The sequence below is a fragment of the Pipistrellus hanaki genome (assembly GCF_964339955.1).
Source record: "Pipistrellus hanaki genome assembly, chromosome: 13".
Classification (NCBI taxonomy): Eukaryota; Metazoa; Chordata; class Mammalia; order Chiroptera; family Vespertilionidae; genus Pipistrellus; species Pipistrellus hanaki.
Genome location: NC_140515.1, coordinates 55,072,551 through 55,090,429, shown reverse-complemented (window position 1 = coordinate 55,090,429; position 17,879 = coordinate 55,072,551). Strand labels below are relative to the sequence as shown.

Genomic DNA, 17,879 nt, shown 5'->3' with positions numbered 1-17,879 from the left:
GCAGGTTCCATTGGGGGTAAATATTTGTCGAAACTGATCAACTGGCCCTAACCGGTTTGGCTCCGTGGATAGAGCATCGGCCTGCGAACTCAAGGGTCCCAGGTTCGATTCCGGTCAAGGGCATGTACCTTGGTTGCGGGCACATCCCCAGTAGGGAGTGTGCAGGAGGCAGCTGATGAGTGTTTCTCTCCCATCGATGTTTTTAATTCTCTATTCCTCTCCCTTCCTCTCTGTAAAAAAATCAATAAAATATATATTTTTTAAAAACTGATCAACTGTACACTGAGAATGGGTGCCTTTTCTTGTATATAAATTACACCTCACTAAAACTGACAGAAGAAAAAAAAAATACTAATCAGGATTTCCTGTATTTTTTAAATGGTCTGATTCATTCTAAGCAGTGACTAGACTTTGATCCCCTGCCATTTTCAGTTTCTATTTGAAATGCAAACATTGATAAAGCAAATACTCCAGGATACCAGTGGAGGCAGAAGCCATTCCTCACGTAATCGCCTTTAAGAACAAAGAGTAACAAGGATTCATAATTCGTTATTAACTAACCAACTACCCCCTTCGTTTCAGCTGGCAAAAAGCAAAGGCTTTTGAAAATGTAGACGTAGAAAGAATGTTAAAGTTATCTAGTGACTAAGCCATTCATTTCACAGATGAGGAAACTGAGGCCCGGCTGAAGAAAGGATGATGGGGAAATGTGTACGTCAGAGGTGATCCTTACAGTCAGGGGTTAGATCTTTCCAGAAATCTTCCTTGCCACCTCTTGAAAGGCAACCCAGGGATATTTCTGCAAGTAATCTCTTGGAGAAACACTGACAACAGAGATTCTTCCAATAAGTGACGATAAAAATGACTCGTACCTTTTATTTATTTATTTATTATTTTTAAAATATATTTTATTGATTTTTTTTACAGAGAGGAAGGGAGAGGGAGAGAGAGTTAGAAACGTCGATGAGAGAGAAACATCGATCAGCCGCCTCTTGCACACCCCTCGCCGGGGATGTGCCCACAACCAATGTACATGCCCTTGACCGGAATCGTACCTGGGACCTTTCAGTCTGCAGGCGGATGCTCTATCCACTGAGCCAAACCGGTTTCGGCAGCTCGTACCCTTTAAATAATGTCTAGTGTCAAGTCACTCCGGTATGCCCGGGATGCAGTTGTGTTTTCAGTTATGTTTTCTATAAATAACATGGATAACAAGCGCCTCTAATAAAGTCTTCGTCTCCGGTGTTTAAAAAGCAGTCACTCTACTTTATTTCCTCCAGGCCAGGGACATCGATTTTTAAGAGAAAAATGTGCACTTGCTGCAGATGCTGCAAGCGCAGACTTCTTGCACAGGTAGACAAGATGTCCCTGTCTTCAGACCCTGGCCAAGGGTTGAACAGTAATGGAGCACGGCGTCACGTGGGCTTTGGTCTGTGAGTGTGGGCAGCACTAAACGGTGTGATCTTTGTTCTGCGGGGTATCCAGTTCCGTTCCGTTATTTGGATTCAATTTTCTTTTTTTTCTTTTTTCTTTTTTTTAATATATTTTATTGATATTTTACAGAGAGGGATAGAGAGTTAGAGAGAAACATCGACCAGCTGCCTCTTGCACACTCCCCACTGGGGATGTGCCCGCAACCAAGGTACATGCCCTTGACCGGAATCGAACCTGGGACCCTTCAGTACGCAGGCCAACGCTCTATCCACTGAGCCAAACCAGTTTCGGCGGATTCAATTTTCTTGAATACTTACTGGGTGCAAGACATTGGGCTAAGGCTGATTGGAGCAGTTGCCATGGAAAGTGCTATGAGGGAGGGCTCGTTCATGGGTGGGAGGATGGAAGGGTGCAGACCTGGGTGGGAGGGGAGGAGGGCTCAGAGCCGGGGAGGAGGGGGGGAGGAGGGCAGAGACTGCAGACCTCCGGTGGTGGCAACCACTCATTTACTCAGCGAGCCCGGCATGCTTTCTCCAGCTGCTGAACAAGTAGAAGCATGAATGTGGGGCTGTGCCTGGAGGAGCAGTAATAAAATGTGACGAAGGCTCTCTGCCAATTTGTATTCCGTTTTCCCAGCTCCGAGCTTTTGTTCCCAGCCCTGTTCCCTAGGCAACAGACTGCATTGCACGTTATTTAGCAAACAAGCTTACATTCATCTCTAAACCAATTAATACAGATTGCAATGATTTATCACTATTATTCTTTAGCTAATAACTTTCATGTTGGATCCTGGGAAAGAAAGCCACCCACTCTATCACATCAGCAGATCAGAGATTGTGAGCTGGTAAGAGACGGGCACACCTCAAGGTTTAGTCTGGATTCCAAACCTCCGCAGAGAGAACTACCGTTTCTTTAAGAATAGCAACCTCATGTTCTCTCACCTGAAGGGGAGAGGGAACCATCCAGGAATACAGAGAAGCAAACAGGCTCAACAGGGTTGGGTGACAATCTGGGATATTCTTTCTTTTTTTTCTTTTTTTTCTTTTTTTGTTAGTCCTCACTGGAGATTTTCTTCCTTTTTTTTGTTGTTGTTGTTGTTTGTTTGTTCTGTTTTGTTTGTGTGTGTTTTGTTTTTTTTAATAGATTGGAAGGGAGGGAGAGGAGAGGACGAGAAAGAAAGATGTCCGAGAGACACACCTATTGCTTGCCTCCTGCACATGCTCCAATCAGGGGCGTGCCTTTGGCCAGGAATGGAACCCACAACCCCACGGTGCACAGGCTGGAACTCTAACCAGGGAGCCACACCAGCCAGGGCCACTCTGGGGCATCCGTGATCCGTCTCATCATGCCCAGTGCTTGGGGCAGAGAGGACAGGCACATCTAGGACGCTTTGGTTCATCTCACATTTCTGAACTGGCTTTTTCCAGGTCCCCCTTCCCCAAGTTCTTTGAGGACCCAAAGAACCAGGAAGAGGGTTTTGAAGACAATGGCTGTGCCAGAGAGGAGCTTCTGCAGAACACACCCTGTCCCTGACCCCGGAGTGAGCCACCCTAAGGCGTGGGGGGAAGAGGGGGCGGGTCGTGATAACAAGAGGAAAGGAAAAGGGGTCAAATGCGCTGTACCTACCCCCTTGGCCCGTCAAATTCTCCCAGCAAATTCCCAGGAACGGGCGCTTACCACAGGGACCACTAAATAAAGGACGTCTCCTTCCCAGACATCTCCGAGGGCTGCCTCCCCTCCCCCAAATGCCAACAGCAGAACCCCCCACCTGAGGTCCTGGGTTACTCAGCCCCAGTCCTTCCAGGCCTCTCTGTGAATCAAGAGCCAGACTGCCCCGGGCCTCCCCTCCCGCTCAGCGCCTGCTTTTAGACCACGGTCCCCAAACCTCAGAGGGAAAGCAGGGGAGGGTGGGGGGAAGGGGGAGAGATCAACCAAAGGACTTGTGTGCATGCCTATGGCCTAGCCAGTGGCCATGGACAACAGGGGGGTGGGGGCTTATGTGGGGAGGGGTTTGGGATGGGAACGGGGGATGAGGACAATTATGTGAGACCATAATCAATAAAAATAAATAAATAAATAAAAATAATTCTCTCTCAAAAATAAAAATAAATAAATAAATAAACCACGGTCCCCTCTCCCCTGCCTGTCCCTCACTTCCATTCCACAGGGTCCAGGGGAGGACACCGGAGAAGCCCAGAGGGTGAGCAAGGGCCTTGGGGCTGGGAGAAGGGGGAGGGGGGCGGGGCCCGCGGCAGAGTCCGGGTCTGGAGGGCGGTTGGGGCGGTTGGGGCGGTTGGCCTCGCGCGGTGAGCCAGGACCCCTCCGCCACCCCCCCCCCACCCCCGCCCCCGCCTGCACAGCGGGACCAGGGCCGGTGCGGGGCTCAGGGTGCAGCCCGCAGCGGCGGCGGCTGGGGGCTCAGCTCCCCCGGAGAAGCCGCCCGCACAGGCCTGGGGGTAGAAGCGAAGGACCCCGGGCCCTCATCGGGGCGCAACATGAACCCCATTAGAACCAGGTCGGACGGAGGCCCCCGCGTGTGAGCGAGAAGCAGCTGCTGGGACCCCACGGAGCGCAGCCCCTTATCCTGCGGGACCCGCGCAGAGCCGGTCCGGGAGGACCCCTCGCCGCGGAGGCAGGTTTGCTCTCAGGCCCCGAGCCCGGCTTTGGCCCCGCTTTCCTTTGGGGCATCGCTTCCCCGCGGCCCCCGGAGCAGACAGGACACGGTCAGCGCGGGCCCCGGAGCAGACAGGACACGGTCAGCGCGGGCCCCGGAGCAGACAGGACACGGTCAGCGCGGGCCCCGGAGCAGACAGTACCCGGTCAGCACGGGACGGGGCAGCGCGGCTGGCCGCCCCCGCACCAGCCCGCCGGCCCAGGCAGGACAGGGCCCTCCGGCCTCCTCTTTGCTGCTTTGTGTTGGGGTGGTTTCCTCTCCCCTTCAGGCGAGAAGACATTAGGTTGCTATTCTTTCTTCCTTTTTAAAAATGTATGTTTGTGTTGATTTCAGAGAGGAAGGGAAAGGGAGAGAGAGAAACATCCGTGATGAGAATCATTGACTGGCTGCTTCCTACACACACACACAAACCTCCCCACTGGGGATCAAACCGTGACCTCCTGGTTCATAGGTCCACACTCAACCACTGAGCCACCCCAGCGGGCTAGGTTGCTATTTAAAAAAAAAAAAAAATTAAAAAAAATATATATTAATATATATATATATATATATATATATATATATATATATATATATATATATATTTTAATGATTTCGGAGAGGAAGGGAGAGGGAGGGAGGGAGGGAGGGAGAGAGAAACATCTTCAAAGAGCAAATCCTGGATCAGTTGTCTCCTGCACGCCCCCTAGTAGGGATCAAGCCATGTGCCCTCGACCGGAATCCAGCCAAACCCGCCAGGGCGCCTCCTACTGGGGATGTGTCCGCAACCAAGGTACATGCCCTTGACCGGAATGGAACCCAGGACCTTTCAGTCCGCAGGCCGACGCTCTATCCACTGAGCCAAACCGGTTAGGGCTAGGTCGCTATTCTTAAAGCATCACAGAGGCGCCTGCCTCTCTGTCTTTCCCTCCACCTGCCTGGTCCCCCACCCCCAGCAGTGCCTCCGCGTGCCCCTTAGAACTTCGGTGGCAGCCTGGGCAGGTTAGGTGTGTTTCCACTTTGCAGCATGGCTCCAGGTCACGGAGCCCTCAGAGTAAAAGGAAAGAAAAGGCGAGATGATGACAAGTATGGCATTGCATACTTGTCATCATCTCGCCTTTTCTTTCCTTTTCTTTCATAGGTTGGGGCCAGCGCCTCAGAGACAGAGGGAGAAGCTGGACTCAGACAGACCCCGTCTATATTCCGGTTCCAGATCCCGGCACGGGCGAAGCTGGAGTGGCTGCTTGTGGTGATGAGGAAGCTGCTATACATGCATACATGAGGAGCCCGGAGCATCTCATACATGGAGAGCCCTGAGCAACTCGGGGCAGCGTGTTCGAGGACTCCTCCCAGGACTCAGGGTGTGAAGGGCTGTGGGGGGACGTCACGGAAAGCAGGGCTTTGCTCTGGGCTGGATGCTCTTAGGGTCGATTCCACGACTGGGTTTCTATACACAGGGAGGTCAGACGAAAGCAACAGAGCCAGCGCCGTGTCGGGCAGCGACGGCCGCCCCTCGCCCGTCTCAGCTGGGGCGGCCGGTGACGGACGGGGTGCGCGGCGGCCTCGGTCTGGTCTGTGCTCAGACGGGATTGCAGAGCGGTCTGGTTCTGGCCGCCCCCGCCTGATGGTGGTGGATCGGGATCTGTGAGGGGGGCTTCTGCTCAGCAGGAGGAGGCAGCGGCCAGCTGGGAGCCCCTGGCCAGGGCGGCTTTTCTCGTTCTCACCACAAAGGCAAGGCCTCCCCCTCCCCCCGGCCTCCCTGCGCCCCAGTCTCCTGTCTTCACAGTGGGGTGAGGAGGGCCCTCACACTGGGAGAGGAGGGGGAGCAGGAGGAGGAGGAGGGATGGGCCAGAACGAGGGGGATTTGTTTGGGGGTGGGGGTGCAAGAGCTCAGAAGATTCGTGTTTGTCACTGAGTGGATCCAGTGGAATCCCGAGGCCATACTGGTTGGGGGTGGGGTTGGGTTGGGGGGAGAGGAGTTAGGGTGACATTGGTGTGCTGCTCGCTTGGGCATTACGGAGGGTGGTCCAGGGGCTGGGGTGGGGAAGGCAGTAAGTGGCCGTTTTTGATAGAATCCTCACAAGCCCCTCGCTTGGGAAACATAGGTAGTGTGAGCGTCCATTGCAATTTTCTGGTACGTCCTGATTTTAAGTAATACGACTATCTTACTGCCTTGGATGTAATGTTGCTATAGATTGTTTTATATCATTTTATTTTTTTCGTGAAGGGAATCCATTTCTTCTCTGGGCCTCTGAGAAGCAGGCAGCAAAATGGGACTTAAAGCGATTGATTGGGGGAAGAATCTGGAGAAGAAGCAATGGCAGGGAGCGTCTGAAGAGACGGGAGAGGGACTGGGCAGACGAACCCCAGAGGGCAGTTCAATTCTGAGAAAATCTTGTCCTGGCCACTGGGGAGGCACCTGGGCGGGCGGGCGGGCGGGTGGGCGGGCACGGAGCAGCTGGACGCCCCTGCCTTGCTCAGTCATTGCCCAGGCGCCCACAGGAAGGGCTGGCCGCCGAGCTGTCAGTCAACTCTGCTCCTGGCAGCAGGTTTTCCCAGAGCTGCTGAGCCCCGCCCTCCCAGCCCCGTTCCAGCTGCTTGGGCCGCGTGCTCGGAGCCTTCGACCCAGCTCAAGTTTTCCTAGAAGCAGAGCCAACATGGGATTAGACATGCAAGAATTTTATTAAGGGAAGTGCCTGTGGAGGATGCAAGGAGAAAGAGAGCCCTGGCCGGGGGTGCTCACTGGTTAGGGCGTCCCTCAGACCAAAGGGCCCGGTTCCTGAGTTGCAGGTTCGGTCCCTGGCCTTGCTTGAGGTGCTTGCGGGAGGCAACCAAACGATGTTCCTCTTCCACATGGATGTTTCCCTCCGTCCTCCCTTCTCCCTCCCTCCTTCCTTCCCTTTCTCTCTAAAAATCATTGTTTTTTCCCCTTCCCTCCTCCCTTCCAGTCTCTCTAAAACTCCATGAAAAAAATATCTTCAGGTGAGGATTAGCCCCTTCCCCCCCAAAAAAAGGGGGTGGGGGAAGGAAAACCCTACACAAATGTGATGGGAGCTGTCTGTGCTGGTGAATAAATTCATAGAGGAAATTAAAAAATTCAAACTTTGTTAAGTCGTGTGTTCTGAATTTTGGCTGGGAGATACAGCTTCTTGGTAAGGCAGGTGAAATGGTGGATTTGGAATTTAGAACATCAAAGTCTGTCTCTGTGCCTAGCGGGCATGGCCGTGGGAGAGCCTGAGAGGGGGCAGTGAAGGATTGAGAAAAGACAGACAAGAGAATAAAGCTGATGCTGGTGGGACACTGCTCTCTGATGGAGAGACGGCGCCACAGTTTGCACGCTGAGTGTCTATTCTATAGCCAGATTCCACGAGGCAAAGGAAGGGCATGGTTACAATAATTTTCATGAGTTTTGAATCTACTCAATTACATGCACCTGAACTCTATCAAGCCCTCATCACTCAGCCGTGTGGGACTACAGGCTCAAGCTCACAGCCGTAGCCTTTGGCTCTCACTGTGCTGGGACTTGCACGTGGCTTTGCCACAAGAGGATCGCTCCCTCTCCTTAGTCCCGGGCTTAAACCTGTCCAAACGCTGTAGCCACTCTCCACATGTCTCCACTAACGCTTTTCGAACTTCCTGTTCCAGCTTCATAGGTCCCTGGTCCTGTTTCTCAACAGGCGTGTAGAATGGGAGGGCGATTTTGCTTCACCGGGGAACACTTGGTAACTTTTTTTTAATGTTAAAAGCATTTTTTTTTTTTTTAATTGAGAGAGAAACATCGGTAGGTTGCCTCCACGTGTGCCCCGACCAGGGATCGAACCCGCCACCTTTTAGTGTACAGGACGATGCTCCAACCAACTGGGCCATGTGCCGGGCTGTCTGCAGGCATTTTAGCTGTCACAGCTGGGTGCTACTGAACATCTCACGAAGCACAGAGGAGCCCCCGGAGCAGACAGGGAGCCTGCCCGGGTCAGCGGTCGTGCTGAGGGCGAGAAACTGCCCGCTGATCCTCTCCATCCTCTGGCAAGGAATCAGGCAGCGTGGCTGACTTAAATGGGCTTAGAGGGGAGACCCCCACGGACAGGAACCCTTACAGGTACAAGGTTCGAGTGCCTCATGCTTCAAAAGAAAGACCAATAATCAATACGTCAGAGTTTGGAATTTGGGAAGGTTTAATGATTGGGAAGGCGCCGACTGAGAAGATGGGAGAACTGATTGTAAGACCCCTCTTAAGGAAGCCCCACATTCAGGCGTCTTTTCTGTCACGGGAAGGGAGAGGGGTGTGGTCAGTAGACAGTGAGACAGCTAGGCGCCGACAGGGATCCAAGACGGCATCGTCTGGACCTGCTGCGAGCTGCCTTCCAACTGGGCTCACCCAGCGGGAGCACCTACAGGCTCTGAGGCTGGGCACGGACAGCTCTGTGTGGCTGTGTCCTCCATACAGAGATGGCTTTCCTGGCCCTTCAGCCCCCCGGTGCTCCCGGCTGGCCTTGCAATCCCCCAACAGCCCCTCGCTGGCTTGCTGATCATTCCCATATCTCTGTCAATGCAGGAGTCACATGTGCCCAGCCGGCACAGCCAGGTTTGGTGAGCCTGAGAGGGGGCGGTGAAGGACTGAGAAAAGACAGGAGAGGAAAGCGGGGTCTGGATGGGACTCTGCCCTCTCTGATGGAGAGACAGCGCCACCGGCTACAACCCAAGCCTTTATTTTATAGCCAGTTTCCACGAGGCAAAGGAAGGGCGTGGTCAAGATGTTTACAACATTCTTGTCGGTTTTGAACCTACTCAATTACATGCACCTGAACTCTATCAAACCCTCATCATGTTAGTCACGTGGGGATACAGGTTCGGACCATAAGGCCAAGCTCACAGCCAGCGCCTTTGGCTATAACGGTGCCGGGAGGGCTTTGCCCTCCCCGCTGGGACTTGCACGTGGCGTTGCCTCTGATTAGCCCGAGGCTTGAACCTGTCCAAACGCTGTGGCCGCTCTCCACAGTCACGGTCGTTTGGGGACTTTAAAAACAAACTGCACAAGCTGAAACCTTGCAGGACAAACTTCATAATCAACGGGGAGCCGAAACTGGTTTGGCTCAGTGGATAGAGTGTCAGCCTGCTGACTGAAGGGTCCCTGGTTGGATTCCGGTCAAGGGCATGTATCCTGGTTGCGGGCACATTCCCAGTAGGGGCCGTGCAAGAGGCAGCTGATTGGTGACTCTCATGGATGTTTCTAATTATCTCCCTCTCTGTAAAAAATCAATAAAATATATTTTAAAATAACAGGGAACGTTCGTTACTTATGTACGTAGGTGGGTTTCCTACGAACATGGGCTCCAGGACAAATGGGGCGGTGAAGGCTTCTATATGAAATGCTGGACGAAGGAGAGGCTGGGCTTCAGAGGGAAGGCAGGCAATTCGCAGCTTGAGCCTATCCTGGGTAGATGAGCGAGAGCAAGCATCTGGTAAACAAGTGGTCCCAGAGGGCAGCCCTGCTAGATTCTTCCCGCTCTGCTACCTTAGGTCATGTTTGGATGCTACGGTGATGCCCCCTCTCTTTAAGCAGGTTTTTCTAGATGAATTCCTTTAAGCATGGGGAACCCACTTACTGTTAGCACACAATGGCGCAAAACATCACAGGCCTAGTGTATATTTTTATAAACATGGATTTTTCTTTTTAAATTGGTTCATACATCATACAGTGAAGCAGAGTTCTGCACCAATAACTCACGTTTTCACTTTTAGAGCTGTCAATGTTGAGCAGCATTGATCAGATAAGTTGGTGAGACTAAAGAGTGGCGTGTCTTACTACCTGGCCTCCTCAGGCACAGGCCAAAGGGCTCTCTGTTGGATTCCTTGCAAAAGAATGTTCGCCCAGTCTGCTTCTTCGACACCACACCAATATTTCACACTGTTGTGAAGGCAACACACCAAGGCAAAGAGGGAAAGGCTGATTGTGAAAGAGGCCTCCACCTAGTAGAGCAACACAGAAGCTGACGATCTAGAAACTGATTATTTATCATGGTTCATACACCCCCTGGAAAATGCTCCTAATTTTGTACCTCTGGGCCAGGGCTGGGACTAGTGAAGTGAGTGATGCACTCACCTGGGGTACAAAATAGAAGGAACACACACACAAAACAAACAAACACAAAAACAAAAAAACACCTTCAGTAATCATAATACATAACGCTTGAATGAGATGTTTTTTAAAATAAAAATTAATGCAAAAGCCGAAACCGGTTTGGCTCAGTGGATATAGCATCGGCCTGCGGACTGAAGAGTCCCGGGTTCGATTCTGGTCAAGGGCATGTACCTTGGTTGCGGGCACATCCCCAGTAGGGGGCGAACAAGAGGCAGCTAATCGATGACTGTCTCTCATGGATGTTTCTAACTCTCTCTCTCCCTTCCTCTCTGTAAAAAATCAATAAAATGTATTTTTTTTTAAATTAATGCAAAAAAAAATCCGTGATGAACAAAACATCGAAATTTAAAATAAAAATCCCAGGACAGGTGCACCCCAGCTCCAAGTCCACAGGTGTCCCAAATGTAAGAGCTGGCGGCTGATCCAAGATGGGTAACCATTCTCTTGCCCATACTGCCACCTGCTGCCGGAAGTGGGTAATTCTCTCTGTCTGGCCAACTCGGTGTCCCAGGGCCGCTTCCCCGGGCACCCTGGCCAGCAGCCACCCCCTTCAGGAACCTTGGCAACCTCTGGCCACCTACTTCCTGCTAGACGGCCGAGGGGACTAGAAAGAGCCCCAGGCTCCGCTCTAAGACCTAGACCGGAGTGTCAGCGTTGCCTTTTGCTGGGCTTTCTTGAACAAGTCCCATCACCCTTCTGAGCCCGAGATTCTTGCCCCTACAATGGACCTCATTACCTCTTCCCATCATAGAGCAATCACGTGAGACTCTTTCTGTGATGATACCAAGCCAGAAGTATGCTGCCTGAGCCAGCCCCCCGACGACCATGGATCGAATCAAACTGTCACCAATTTATTACCGAAGGCGAGACTCTCCAAAAGACAGCCACGCCGAACTCGGTGCTAGAGAAGTCCAGAGCGTGGCCAGTGCCGTGGCCAGTGGGCTAAGGAAGGCTTCCTGTAGGAGGTGTCATTCGAGCTGAGCCTATGGGACCGGAAGGGCCAGGGCAGGCCAAGAGCTGGCCAGTAGCCGCTAGGGATAGCCAGGCCACCTCTGTTTTATCTCGGGAAAATTCCAGCACAGGAAGCAAGCATTGGAGTGATGGTAGGAAGGCCAAGGCCCTGGAAATCAGCCCTGGGTTCAGTCCTGGCTCAGCTGCGTGTGAGCTGTGTGACCAAAGGAAATCACTTAACTTCTCGGAGCCTCAACTTCCTTCTCCAAGGGACGGGGGTAATGAGACAGCTTATCCTGGCGGGTAAGATTGATTAAGATGACATACTTACATCTCCTGCAATAGGTGGCTCAGTGAGTGGCAGCTGCTTTTGTTAACAGGGAGGACTTCCGTGCGGAGTGGGAAGAACAGGGACACACCAGTGCAGGCAACCCTGGCAATTGTCATGTTTGGCTTCTGGGACCGCCCCCCCACACACACACACACACACACACACTATGTGTTGGGCAAGGAGGGGGTTGCTGACCCCACTGTGGGCAGCCTCTGCTCCCGCGCACTCCCACCCCCACCCCCAGCAGGACTCAGCATGTAAGTGCACCCCAGAAAGGGAGCGTGTGGGGGGCTCCCGCCCTGAGGCTGGGGAGGGGATGCTGGGGTCCAGCTGGGGAAGCGGAGTTTAGAGAGAGGCCTGGCGATCGTTTAGAGCACATGTGTCAAACACAAGGCCCGCGGGCCAAATCCAGCCCGCCAGGCCTTGCAATGTGGCCCACACCACGCTGTCATCACTGCACTCCGCTGTCAGTTTATGACATTGTCAGTTTATGACTGTTCAGTAAACCATTCGGCCCGCGATTTAGGCTGGATTTTAGATTTTGGCCCCTTCTCTGATTGAGTTCGACACCCCTAGTTTAGAGAGAGGCCTGGCGGTCAGAAGGCTGGCTGCGGCTTAGATGACACCATTGGAGCCATCCGTGCTCATCCCCCACCTTGACCACAGACCAGGGAAATGGCCTTGGCTTTCGGGAAACACACTCAGGTATTCGGGGGGCCGGAGCCTCGCACCTGCAGTGCACAGCCCAGTGGTTCAGAGACAGGAAAGGGCAAAGCAGAGAAGGGGGAATGTTCACGTCTGGAGGATGAGTCGAAGGGCACACGGGAACTGTTGCAACTTTTCTGAATGTAGGAAATGATATGAAAAATGAAAGTTTGTTTTGTTTTTGTTTTTGTTTTTTAGGCAGCAGCCAGCCGTCAGGGCTCTCTTCCTCCTCCCTCCGGAATCCACTCGCGGAGTGAAACGCGGTGTGCAGCGGCCTTCACCTCCCTCCTTCCCCCCTCCAGCACCCCACACCCCGCACCCGCACCCCGCCCCATGCACCCCGCACCCCGCCCCTGCACCCCGCCCCCGCACCCCGCCCCCTGCACCCCGCCCCCTGCACCCCGCACCCGCACCCCGCACCCGCCCCCGCACCCCGCCCGGACCCAGCCACTCTGCAAAAGCTGCACCGACTTTATTTGCAAAAGGAGGCTCCAAGCACTGCAGGGCGTGTGCGAGCGGGGTCGGAGGCTGGAGGCCCGGCCCTGGGCCCGGCTACACGATGGCGAACTGGCAGATGTAGGGCAGCCTGTCGCGGCAGCGCTTGTCGAACCACTTGCCGTTGGCGGCGCCGGCCAGCGCGGCGCAGTTCTCGGCCTTGCCGCCGTCCGGCTGCGCCGTGATCTCCGCCTCCCAGTTCTTGTAGGCGATGTGGCCGCCCGTCATGTCCACCCAGTCGCCCTCGGCGGCCATGTCGTTGAGGCCCAGCCAGATCTCGGCCTCGGCGCCCACGCTCTGCCGCAGGTACTCGAACATGGCCTCGTTCTCGGCGCCCGTGTGCGGGGTGCCCAGCGTGCCGCCGCGCGAGATGCAGTCCTCGCTCGCCTCGTGGAAGGTCTTGGCCTGGGCGAAGGCCAGGAAGCATTTCATGTGCACCTTGGTGCCCTTCAGGCAGACTGGGAGGGAGAGAGGGCGTCACCGAGGGGCCCGGGCCGAGCCCAAGCGCCCCTGACCGTCCCCGCTCACGCTCTGTTGCTGGGCCCTAGTGTGACCCCCGGATTCAGGCAGAAAACTAGCCCAAGACAGAGCTGAGCACAGCGCTGGGCTTGCAATCAGCCCTTTGCTCCTTCGCGCCCTCTGCTGGCAGCCCCTCGTATCTCCCTCCTCCTCCTCTTCCTCCTCCTCCTCCTCCTTTAAGGCCCCAGGTTCGATTCCGGTTAAGGGCATGTGCATTGGTTGCAGGCACATCCTTGGTGGGGGTGTGCAAGAGGCACCTGGTCGATGTTTCTCTCTCATTGATGTTTCTAGCTCTCTATCCCTCTCCCTTCCTCTCTGTGAAAAATCAATAATATATATATATATATATATATATATATATATATATATATATATATATATATATATATATATATATTAAAAATGGAGGCGGGGTTATATCAATAGGCCCACTGCATGGGTTTCCTGTGAAGAATGAGTCGATGGCCCGGCCGGTGTGGCTTAGTGGTTGAGTGTCAGCCTATGAACCAGGAGGTCACTGGTTCAATTCCCGGTCAGGGCGCATGCCCGGGTTGCAGGCTCCCTCTCCAGTGTGGGGCGTGTAGGAGACAGCCAATCAATGATTCTGATCATTGATGTTTCTATCTTTCTCTTCCCTCTCTCCCCTCCTCTCTGAAATCAATGAAAACATAAAAATAAAAAAAAAGAATGCCAGCTTCAGCAAAGCTGCTGGCACACAGGGGGTGAAGCCGATGCCCCCTACAGCGGCAGAGCCTGGCTGAGTGAGGGTCTCCCGGGAACAGTTCGGGTGGTGCCACCTGTGGGTCCTGCTCCCAGTGGGCGATGATGCTGTGGGAGAGCCTCTGTCCTTTGGGACATTCCCACTCCCACACACCAGGGGGCCCCCGAGTCCGGATGCCCTGGCCTATGGGCCTGGCCCAGCGGAGCCCGCGGGGTGCTGGCCAGAGGCCTCGGGCACTGCTGCCTGCCCGCCTGCCCGAGCCCTTCTCTCCGGCTCGCTGCTGCCCGGAAAGGCTGCCGCACTCACCCGTCTGCAGCGCCTGCTGCTCCTTCAGCAGCGCCACCTCCTGCGCCAGGCTCTCCAGCTGGCTCTTGAGCTCCTCAAGCATCTTCGGGCTCACAACGTCTAGGATGGAGGCAGGAGGGCGTGGAGATGGTGGTGAACACGGGAGGAAGGCAGGGGAGAGGGAGGGGAGACCCCGTCGACGTATGCTTTGTCTCTCTGCTGGTGACAGGCTAAGTATTCGCTGAGGATTCGCCTCTGCCAGGGGGACCTGCCACTTGCTCTTGCTGAGGTGAGACCTGTGGGCCATGTGCTCAGGGACATCGCCGGGGTTCCTGTGGTGTTGGGATTGTCAGGGGCGGGGCGGGGGTGCAGGCAGTCTTCCGTGACCACCAACCATCCGGCCACCCTTCCAGCTCCAAAGAGAACGGAGCACAGGAAGCAGGGACGGGGCCCTTGAGACCTCCCAGGGTCCTCTCTCCAGGTAAGAGGAATAAGACAGATCCAGCCCGGGACCGAGCGTGGGGGCACAGGTAAGGGTGTGCGTGGCCTCGGAGGTCACACGGATGCCCGTGACCTGGAGCATGAATTCAGTGCTCGGCCTCTCTGAATTCAGTTTCCTCACCTGTAAGGTGGGAAGCAGCAGGCCCACCTGAGAGGACTCCGCAGAAAACGGAGACTACGAGAAATAAAGCTGTGAGCAGCGCTGGGCTTGCAATCAGCCCTGGAAGCTGCAAAGTTTCTACACCGCAGCTTCCCCAACGGCAAACTGAGGCCACGCTGAAGCAGCTCACCCAAGATCGCAGGGCCAGCCTAAGCCTTGCCTTTGGCTGTCCTGAACCCAGGCCACAGGGCTCCGAGCTTGGCCTTGCCCGCCTCTGACAGCACAGACTCCTAACGTGAGCCCAGGCCCTGCAGGGAGCCGGTGAGCGAGAGGGCTTCCTGTGTGTAATGAGAGCTCTGAGGGCGGCCCCGTCTTCCTGAAACCCCGGGGACTTTAAGAAAGCTGCGCTCAGTTTGGGGGAGGGGAGAAGGGGGGATGGGCTTCATGGCCCACTTGGCTGGGCCTGCATGAAGTCCACAGCCATGAGGTGAGGTCAGAGCCTCTGTCCATCCACAGGATGTCTTGGCAGGGGAATGGCAGGAAACAAATGCGAGCAGAACCACACTTGTGTGCACAGAAATTCGTGTTGCAACTTATCAGACATGAGGAAAATGACACCCAGATGAGCAAGGCCAAAAAGGGCGGGTTTGGGGCTGGGAGAGGAGCCTGGCGGGTTGTGTGTGCCTCACCCGGGCCTCTGCCTCGGCCAGTCCTCAGCAGCTCTGTCCCCACCACATGGCGCCCAGCACAGGGTGCCGCGTGAGGTGGCACAAGTTGGGCACTTCACAAGGGCACTCAGCTAAGGGCGCACCCAGGGAGGAGGGGGTCCCTACAGCTTGGGGTGAGGGGTCAGGAGGGCCTCGCCCCAACGCTGTGCCAGGCTCAGATTCCTGATGTGCGATTGCAGTGGATGTCCTCCAGCTTCTGCGCCGAGGACCTGTGACCCCTGTGAGGCCACCCCGCGACCTGGGCTCCTGGCCCAGACGTGGCTGCGTGGCCCCTGGCGTTCCCGCTGCCTGTGCCTCCCTGCGAGCCTCACCTCTGGCTGAGCGGCTCTGCTCCCAGAGGCGATCACTGTTACTAACCCCATAAAGGCTTCCAGAAAAGCCCTACACATGCACCAGGCAATGGGATTGTTCCTGTAAATCACCTTTTCAAAACAAAGGCCAGCACACTATCCCGTTTTGAACTTTTCTTTGCTCGCTTTGTAAACAGAAGCTTGGAATTCTTTTCCATCGGCTCGGCCCGTTCTCTGTCACCCCCTGTGGGTCTCTCTTATCCTGATGTACCTTTACGCACATACTCCACTGGCCACGGCCACTGGCCACGGCCACGGCCACAGGAGGCTCCGAGGGGCTCTGAGGGCGCCCACGCGCCCCTCCCGGCGCTCCCGTGCTTCTGCGCTCGGACCGGGACCGGCGCCTGGAACTCGCCCCGCCTGGGCCCCGTGGGGGGACAGCCCGCCCATCGCCATGGCGCTGCACTGGTGTTGTCTCAACACACTCGGGCTGACCTCACTGCGGGCGAGGCTCCCAGGGCAGGCCAAGGTGACCCAAGGACACCCCAGACCCCAGGGGCCACAGAGGGAGAGAAAGCAGCCTCCGGCGGCCTAGTTTGAGTTTCAAGGCTGGGCTATGCCGTGGACCCAAGAATTAATTATTCCTGCCCCCCTCTGCATCAAGTGTACCCTGTGTGCCGGGCACTTCGTAAGTTCTGTATCATCAGATCCTCATGACGACCCTCGGGGCAGAGGCCAGGACCCCCACTTCACAGCTGAGAAACCCGAGGGGCGGAGCTGGCAAAGCAGAGCCACCGGCTCTCTCCGGTGAGGGCTGAGCATCTCACCAGAGAGTTTGATTTAAAACCGAGGGGGAGAGGAGTGGATGCCAGTTCTGATGATCTAGAAGGTTCTTTCAGACTGTGAGAGTCAGTTCTTTCTGGCAGCCGCCCCTGCTGCGGGGAACACTCCCCGGCCCCAGGGGGACTTTCCCAATGCTCTCCAGACTCACCCAGAAGGAAAAGGAGCCCCGGGGCCCAGCGAAGGAGGAAAAGGAGCCCCAAGACCAGCTCCCTGGAAGATGGGGGGCGCCCTGGCCCCCTCCTTACCTTTCTTGGCATTTGCAGCCTTCTTGACCTTGGGGGAGGGCGGCTCGGCGGTGACCTGGGTCAGGAGGGAGGAGAGGCAGAGGAGCAGGCAGGCCCCCCAGAGCTCCATGGTGCCGCCTGCAGAGCGCCCGGCCGGCCGGAGAGCAGTGGCGAGAGCAGTGGCGCGGGACCTCTGTCCAGGAAACCTCCCAGACTTGGCGGCGGGCGCGCCAGCAAAACAAAACACAACGCCTCAGAGGGGAGGCTGGGAGCTCAGAGCCTCCTCCCCGGGACCAGCCCCAGCCCTGGCCCTGCCTTCTGAACTATCTTCTAGGATCTGACAAACACATAGTGTTAATGCTCACACCCAGGGCAGGCGTGGGGGCACCTCCTTCCCTGGAGTTAGCTCGGAGAGGCTCCCCAACAGCGACATGGGGGAAGTCCTGTCATCCCCCCATTTTACAGATGCAGAAACTGAGGCTCCGTGAGGTCAAAGGACGTACCCAAGCTGCTGGGACGCTGGGGGCAGCGCCAGTATTTAAACTGAGCAGGGCGGTCCCGGAGCAGGGGCGCTGCGTTAGGGGTGTTCGTTAGGAAGAGGTGCTTCAGGAAGAGGGGAACACGCCGGTATGACAGAACCAGCTTGGATTTGGGGCCAAGGGCGACAGTCAGCGGCCGCCTGCAATGGATCCACCCACAACCCCCGAGAGAGTGTGGAGCTCATCCTCCCCGTGTGGAGGGTCGCTGGGCTGGCACCGGCCCCCAGGCCTCTGCCAGCCGAGGGGCGGCAAGCAGCGGTCCTTCAGCCAGAAGATGACCTGGGCTAACGCTCCTGAGTAACCCAGCCTCCAGGAAATGTCCCTGCACTAACGCATCCCCCCAACCCCCGCCTTTTTATACCCATTCCCCCCACCCCACACACACACACAGATCATCTTCCTAACAGAGCCCAGAGGCAGA

At 55.5% G+C, this 17,879-nt stretch overlaps 1 protein-coding gene across 1 annotated transcript; it reads right to left on the bottom strand.

The window, feature by feature from the left end:
• Positions 1–12,669: 12,669 nt before the first annotated feature.
• On the bottom strand, positions 12,670–17,426 carry CLEC3B (C-type lectin domain family 3 member B). The gene is made up of 3 exons (XM_084903006.1): positions 16,941–17,426; positions 14,255–14,353; positions 12,670–13,166 (listed from the first exon to the last, which is right to left on the bottom strand). The coding sequence occupies exons 1-3, from the start codon at positions 17,047–17,049 to the stop codon at positions 12,766–12,768; spliced, it is 609 nt and encodes a 202-aa protein (XP_084759132.1). The 5' UTR covers positions 17,050–17,426; the 3' UTR covers positions 12,670–12,765.
• Positions 17,427–17,879: the final 453 nt, after the last annotated feature.